This window comes from Etheostoma spectabile, chromosome 16, assembly GCF_008692095.1.
Source record: "Etheostoma spectabile isolate EspeVRDwgs_2016 chromosome 16, UIUC_Espe_1.0, whole genome shotgun sequence".
Taxonomy (NCBI): Eukaryota; Metazoa; Chordata; class Actinopteri; order Perciformes; family Percidae; genus Etheostoma; species Etheostoma spectabile.
In genome coordinates this window covers 23,518,602-23,526,977 of record NC_045748.1, presented here as the reverse complement: position 1 = coordinate 23,526,977, position 8,376 = coordinate 23,518,602, and the positions used below count along the sequence as shown (strand labels likewise).

Sequence of the window (8,376 nt, the reverse complement as noted above, 5' to 3'; positions counted from 1 at the left end):
AATAATAAGAGAGATGTGAGAATGGGAATGATGAGTAAATAGTAAATAATAAGTAATAAGTGAGATATGAGAATGAGGAATAAATAGTAAATAAGTGAGTTATGAGAATGATAAATAATAATTAATAAGTGGAACCAGTAAACAGGTGCTGTAGAGACAGTGATTACTTGGTTATTGACCAGAATTGAACCTGACACTGTGGGTTAGAAGTCAGCTGTTCATCAGAGAGATGGCTTGTGGGTAGAAGCTGTTCCTGAATCTGTTGGTTTTGGCGAACAGCAACTAAATACGTCGGAAGCACTCTTATGACAATCTCCACAAGCTAGCACTTCAACTATAGACTGTAAAAATAAACCAAGACTCCGACGATATCACAGATCAATAATAATACGTTTACTAGCAGCTAACTAAACCACAGAATCCAACGTCCCCCTACTCACCCTGAAGCTAGCTGATGTCCTCCGTCTCAGCTAAACCACAGAATCCAACGTCCCTCTACTCACCCTGAAGCTAGCTGATGTCCTCTGTCTCAGCTAAACCACAGAATCCACGTCCCTCTACTCACCCTGAAGCTAGCTGATGCTCCCGTCTCAGCTAAACCAGAATCCAAAGTCCCTTACTCACCCGAAGCTAGCTGAGTCCTCCGTCTCAGCTAAACCACAGAATCCAACGTCCCTCTCTAGTCCACCTGAAGCTAGCTGATGTCCTCCGTCTCAGCTAAACCACAGAATCCAACGTCCCTCTACTAGTCCACCTGAAGCTAGCTGATGTCCTCCGTCTCAGCTAAACCACAGAATCCAACGTCCCTCTACTCACCCTGAAGCTAGCTGATGTCCTCCGTCTCAGCTAAACCACAGAATCCAACGTCCCTCTACTCACCCTGAAGCTAGCTGATGTCCTCCGTCTCAGCTAAACCACAGAATCCAACGTCCCTCTACTCACCCTGAAGCTAGCTGATGTCCTCCGTCTCAGCTAAACCACAGAATCCAACGTCCCTCTACTCACCCTGAAGCTAGCTGATGTCCTCCGTCTCAGCTAAACCACAGAATCCAACGTCCCTCTACTCACCCTGAAGCTAGCTGATGTCCTCCTTCTCAGCTAAACCACAGAATCCAACGTCCCCCTACTCACCCTGAAGCTAGCTGATGCTCACCGTCTACGGGCACCTTGTCGATGAAGAAACAGCTGCTAGTTCCATAGCAAAAATCTGCCAACTCTGCACCTGCCTAAAGTAAAGTAAACGGCAAAACTCGTGAATCCTCCGTGCATTTATGGTCAAACTGGGGTAACTCTCCTACGTGCAGCTAACAAGCTAACATTACATTTTCCCTTTATCTGCCTATATTTAGGACCTTAACCATGTTTTTCTATTTTCTCTAAATGCACACGCTATATAAGCAGTCTATTTCCTAAAATGCATAATCTGCTTGGATACAATAATTGAGAGTGCATGACAGTAAGCTGCGCGCACACACACACACACACACACACACAGGTCACTGTCACTCCCCCCCCCCCCCCCCCCCCCCCCCCCCCCCCCCACCCCAAACAATCCAGTACTGAAGGCGCTTGTAGTAGTCAGACACTACAGGCCTGTACCTCACAGGCTCAAATGTGTGACTCGTTCCATTAAAATTACTCATTTTTGTGTGTTTACAATATGTTGCAGCCGTTGCCTAGATACCTTCGCAGGTCCTACCATGCCAGTGACGTCATCGATATTGTCAGCGTTCTAATACTAACAAACGCAATTTTTGTGTTACTGAAAAAAAAGCTATATTGATTTTTTTAATTAAAATTTTTAGTGTAATTTATTTGTAATTATCATAACCAACAATCTATCCACTTTTATTTTTTCAGTTCAGTTCATCTTTAAACCAAGGGAACGTTCCCGCAACCAAAAACTATTACAAAGTACTACAACTAGTAGTTTGGGTTCCCAGGTAGCTACTACAAGTATTCCTAAAATGACGTTCTCCTGTCAACCATTTGTATGCCGAATGAATCTAAACTCACTGTCTTAAGTTGTGATGTATCAAAACGTATTTTTGCCAATTATCGAAAAAGCTTTGAAGTAGAAGATTTTGCAAGGGAATGTTTGAGGGCTATGAGACATGATCCCATCATAACTGAAAGCATAGCATAACCAAGTGAAAGCCTCTATTAAATAAATGTGCAACATATTTTACAGATGCAACACATTGGTCAGATCTGAAACCAGCTTTATTCAATAAAATCATTAATGTTCAAATGCAAGAGTGTGGATTTTTGCACTTTTTTGCACACAAATGAATATGTTAAAGTATGCTGGGCCAAAACCTCACAGTAGCCTATTTAAGACAATGCTGTTGTTTTATTGGCATTTGAAGCATACATCTTCAAATATTTCATTTGAATCCAATCCAATGCAACCATAAGACTCATTGGGTTTCAGTGCTTTGACCACATCATTGCCCCAGTGTTACCTAGGTGTGGTAGCTACTGGCTTCATTTCTGACACACTGTTGTGCAATGTTTGATTGAATGGATCCATGCGTGCAACAAGTTCAGATCCCTTTTCTGGAGGTTGTCCCCAGGCATTGTGGGAAACAAAAGAAAACACACACTGCAGAGGAAGTAGGCAAGACAAACACGGGAAAAAAACAACAGAAGAATTCCCGAACTGGCCTCAAAAGTTAAATCCAACAATATGGAAGCAATTAAGAGACAAAAGTATTTGAATTTTAACAGCCACTGATCAGAATCAGAATTAGAAATCAGTTTATTGCCACAGTAGGAATTTGCCTTGGTGATTGATCCCTACGTGCAAACTAACATATTAAACATTAATACGAAGTAACATGATCGTATCCAATGGGCTGGATATTAAATGTTATAAGGTTAATTTAATTCCCACAATCTAATTACCCCTCAACTAACCTGGGGTCTTTGGGGTCTGGCCTCGGGCCTGGTTATTCAGACTTGGATTGACTGTGTGTCTCCCATAGTCCCTTCTGAGTTTCTTTTTTTTCAAGGACTGACAACATGTGACATGTCATTTGTTCGGCTTTTTTTGTCCAGCTGCCTTCTGTCAGTCACACCGGGCACGTCTTGATTAGAGGTGTAACAATTCCAGATGTTGCTGTACAAGTGTCTTAAAAAATGAATTGCAATATGATTGTCACTTTCAGTCAAATTGAAAACAAACAGTTATGTATTGCTTTTCCAGGATACCTCTTGTGTTTAGCCATGTGACTCAGATAATGTAATAACACAAATACACAGCCTAGGAAGTAAACCGCACCTCTTTATTATCATACAACCCTTTTTCTAAGTGTACCCCCCCCCCCCCCATGTCTTTTTTTATTGCTATGAACGTTTTTAGCTTTAAGTGCCAACAATTTTCAAATTATATAATAAAAATACATAGTCCGACCAATAATCTCTTATATAATTACAATCTGGCATATCTAGACAACATCAACAATTACCAGTCATTGTCTTAAGACCTGAGCTAATGTAAGCAATTATTTGCAGGTAAACAAAGAAACTGTGATTTATATATATATATATTTGTATATACATACACAAAAGACAATACTGTACTGTAGTAATGGGTGCAGGCCTAGTCTTGACCACAATGTCCGACCCAATTAACTGAGGTCTTTTCACTTATTAGATACCGCGTGTAGGCTATGCCTGTTAGCTGCGATAGACGTTACGTGCCCGCGACTCCGGATCCTGACTTTGTCTCCCAGTTCACAGAGGAGAAGCTGGGCCAGGCTGAGAAGACGGAGCTGGATCCCCACTTAGAGAACCTGATCGCTCGGGCCGACTGCACCAAGAACTGGACCGAGAAGATCCTGAGACAAACGGAGGTGCTCCTGCAGCCCAACCCAAGTAAGAGAGGGAAAAAAGAACATCTCCTCATATGGAGTCCCAGATAAAACAAAAGGCATTCATAACTTTCTGGTTATTCAAAAGTATAATTGAATAAGGAAGAACAACAATTTTAGAACTTGTTAAATAATTGAAATTGAGTGTAGATTTGTATTCCTCAGGTACTCGTGTATATTGTTTGAAATATGTAAGTAGGCAAAAACTTTTGTCAAGTTAAATTAAGTATCATTGCAATTGTATTTTTTTTTGCTTACTTACACAATTTTGTCACCAAGCAAATTTTAATAGATAGATAGATGTTTATTGATCCCAATAAAATGGGAAATTACAGCAGCAAAATCAGTCACACAGCACAGAATATAAATATAAATGAAATACTAGGATACAATATACATACATACAATATACATGAAATAATAATAGGATAAAATACAAGAACAAATATTTGTGTGTGTATATATATATATATATATATATATATATATATATATATATATATATATATATATATATATATATATATATAAGTTGAGAATATGAAAATGTGTTTAAACAGTATGATAAAATGCAAATGGACCAATTATGCAGGTTGCAGTTAGTGCAGCATTATGGTGTCTGAGAGTCTTAACACTTACTTACACTTAGACAGTCTTGTAGTCCTACATTAAAGGGTAATTTCATTTTTTTGTAACTTGGACCCTATTAGAATAATCTCAGCATGTCAGTGGCAAAACAAGCATGTTTGTGGACGTAAATTGAAGGTGCGCACTTACCCAATAATTTACAGTACTGTGCAAAAGTCCTAGGCAGGTGTGAGAAAACGCTGTGAACTAAGAATGCTTTCAAAAATGTAAATAACTATTGTTTATTTGGCTCAATTTACAAACTGCAAAATGAGTGAACAAAAGAAAAATCTAAATCCCAGTCAGTTACTACCCTTCTGACCAGAAGTGGTCTTCATGGAAGAGCTGCAGCCAAAAAGCCAGACCTCTGACAAGGCCAAGCGACTCAAAAATTCACAAAACACAGGAACGGGGGTGCAGAAAAATGGCTGAAGGTGCTGGACTGATGAATATTTGGCTGTAGCAGAAGGCAGTTTGTTGGCCCAAGGGCTGGAGAGCGCTACAATAATGAGTGTCTCCAGGCAACAGTGAAGATAGTGGAGGTTCCTTACAAGTCTGGGGGTGCATTTCTGCAAATGGAGTTGTAGATTTGGTCAGGATTAATGGTGTCCTTGCTGAGAAATACAGGCAGATACATATCCATCATGCAATACCATCAGGGAGGCGTATGATTGGCAGCAGGACAACATCCCCAAACATACAGCCAAGGCCATTGGGAACTATCTTCAGTGTAGAGAAGAAGGGAAGTCCTGGAAGGGATGGCGTGGCCCCCACAGAGCCCTGATCTCAACATCATCAGGTGGGTCTTGGATTACATGAAGGGAGACGGAAGGATTTGAGGACGATCTGTGGTTAGTTCTCCAAGATGTTTGGATCAACCTACCAGCCGAGGTCCTTCAGAAACTGGGTGCAGGTGCACCGAGAAGAATTGATGCTGTGTCGAAGACAAAGGGTGGTCACACCACATATTCATTAGATTTAGATCCCTCTTCTGGTCATTAACTGCATTTTGTTACCCGATGAAAATAAACTATTAACACTTCCATTCTTGAAAGCATTCTTAGTTGACAGCATGTTTTTTCATACCTGCCTAAAACTTTTGCACAGTAAACGACAGGTTGTCACCAACAACCATGCTAGCCGCCGTGTTAGCCACGTGCGATTTTGTTTTGCTTCAGAGGTTTCCGCAGAGTTTCTCGAGAAATAGGGTTTCCTTTAGTACCAGACAGGCTTCCTGAGAAGCTTCACCAAAGTAACTGAGGTTAGGCACATTAGAAATTAAGATTATGGGCCAAAGAAGCGGAAAGCGAAAAGCGATCCTCTCATGTAGAATGCGTCACATGACCCTCCCAAGTTACCTTTTCATCTATAATATATGTAGAACGGATAGAAGAGTCAAATTGACGTTGGTAGTAATGTCTAACTCTTGATCTGTGTGCTTTCTTACCCGCCATGCTCCAGTTGACCACACTGGTAAGTCATTTCCCAGGGTGCTGTGTAACAAAAGACTGTGTGAACTCATTGTACTTGAGCCACCTCAACATTAATGAGTACAGTGTAGCATATAGACCTACAGTATGGCTCCTTGCTTTAATTTACAGTTTGAACTATATATATTACACTGTATCACATGTTAAAACAAGGGTTTATACATACTAAATATCAGAGGAGGGGAAGTCTGGTGTACAGTATATGGACTGACTATGTGTAGATATAAACAGGTGTTGAATTACTACTGGCTTTCCAAGCAGGAAGACACCTGTACGCACTTGTTTGATTGGACACAGCCAAAGCTGCCTCCATAGTTACCATCTCAAATAAAAGCTAGTGTTCTATAATAATGGTTAGAGGCTCAAATAACTGCCAGCAGCACCAACATTAATAGTGGGTTGCCTATAAAGGCTGGGTAAAAAATAACGAAGAGGCATTGAAAAAACCCTGTGCTGTAATGACTCACATGCTAAATTAAATATATATTCCTATATATGCAGTGGTTGGTTGACTTTTTTTGCAATTTTATATCGTTATGTTAGTAGCTGGTTTTGTAGTTGCTATAAAGTCTCAGGAAAAAAACTTTGTGGAGACTTTGTAGGATTATTTACCAACCAAGTACCAACTTTTTCTTTCACCTTGTGTGTACAGTTTCACATTGATGTCTTTGTGACCTGCAATCCAGGTGCTCGAATAGAGGAGTTCATCTATGACAAGCTGGATAAGAAGCTTCCCTCTAAGACGACTAACCCAGAGCTGCTGGGCCAGTACATGCTGGAAGCAGCCAATGAGTTTGGTCCGGGGACGCCATACGGTCAGTGGTGCTGTTACTGTAACTGATACTGTTGCATCACGTATGAATCACACGTTGAACCTGTTGTCTGCTTTGTACTCATACTTGAAGGCTGGGGATGCTTTACTGAACCACCTTTCTTTTATAATAGCAATAATAATGAACTAGTCAATAGATAAGTCAGCTACAATGAACTGCACATGCACACACACACACAAACACACAGACACACACATACCCATACACACACACACACGCGCGCACACACAGACAGACAGACCTACACAGACAGACAGACAGACCTACACAGACAGACACACACACACACACACACACACACACACACACACACACACAGTCAGACCCACCACACAGACAGACCTACACACACACACACACACACACAGACAGACCTGTGTCTGGGAGTGGACACGTTCAGCCGGAGCCTCATCCAGCTGGGCTCTATGGGAAGCCAGGGATCTTTCCAGTTTCTCCTTTGCCGCCTCCTCCTGTTCTAGGAGAGCTTCCTCCATCTTGCTCAATTTATCCCTCAGCTCCTGAGCTTGAGCCCTCTCCATCTCCAGAAAGCTCTCCAACTCTAACTCCACGTTGGTGGTCTTACTTACCTTGAGCTTCTGTCTCTCTTTACAAAGCTCCATCTTCTGAGTCTCCACTTCCTTTTTCAGGGCCTCCTTCTCTCCCTTCATCTGCTCCAATTCGACCTTCAGGTCTTCATTAATGAAGTACTGCAGGTCCAGATCTTTTAGGGCACAATGGAGTTTTATGTCCGTCCTGCCATACTACATATGTGTACCAAGTTTCGTGAGTCTACGTTAAACATAATGCAGGGGCTCAATTTTCTTAATTTTGTAGGGGGTGCTAGCCATTTTTGTGCGACCATTCCCAAAACTATTAAAATACATAAGTCAAGTGTTAAAGTGTCCAGTTATTTATGTGAGTCCAGGTTTGTGTGTGTTTGGGTATGTACTGTCCTCTCTGACCTCTATCATGCAATTGCAGTAGACATGCAGTAAAAAATAAAAAATAATTAAAATAGTACATGTGTGTACTTGTAGGCAGTACCCTGATCACAGTGGGAGAGTACCAGAAGAGACTGGGAGGAGCCGAGCGCGAGCTTCTCCAAACCTCAGCTGCCACCTTTCTCACCCCTCTCCGCAACTTCCTGGAAGGAGACTGGAGGACCATATCTGTAAGATTGGCCTTACTTATGACTTCCCTGTAAGTCCTTGGTGCTTTAAGACATTGGGTCCACATTTTGGGCTGGCAATAGCTCAGTCCGTAGCAACTTTGCTTTGGGACCGGAGGGTCAGCGGTTCAAGTCCCTCTGCAGGCCAGCACAGAGTGTGGATTAGTGTGGACTGGTAGCTGGAGAGGTGCCAGTTCACCACCTAGGCTCAGGTGCTCAGGGCACTGACCCTACACAAAAAAATATAACTACACTTCTCTCGGCCGCGGCTTGGTAGCGTTTCATTTCACCACTGGCTCCAAAGCTTATCACTGTCACTCCCTCCCATAGAACGGTCTATGCTCCCTCCCTCGCATTACCACACAATCCCCCCCCCCCCCCCC

General features: G+C 41.9%; 1 protein-coding gene across 8 annotated transcripts in view; it reads left to right on the top strand.

Moving 5' to 3' along the window:
• Positions 1-8,376, top strand: part of sh3glb2b (SH3-domain GRB2-like endophilin B2b) — a 37,635-nt gene that overhangs the window by 3,400 nt on the left and 25,859 nt on the right. For 5 of the 8 annotated variants that reach the window (XM_032539255.1, XM_032539253.1, XM_032539260.1 and 2 more), the window contains exons 2-5: positions 3,738-3,879; positions 5,964-5,975; positions 6,679-6,807; positions 7,863-7,996. In XM_032539255.1, coding sequence (XP_032395146.1) covers positions 3,738-3,879; positions 5,964-5,975; positions 6,679-6,807; positions 7,863-7,996 — 417 coding nt within the window. The remainder of the gene's footprint in view (positions 1-3,737; positions 3,880-5,963; positions 5,976-6,678; positions 6,808-7,862; positions 7,997-8,376) is intronic. The other 3 variants (XM_032539256.1, XM_032539261.1, XM_032539258.1) reach the window with 1 other exon arrangement.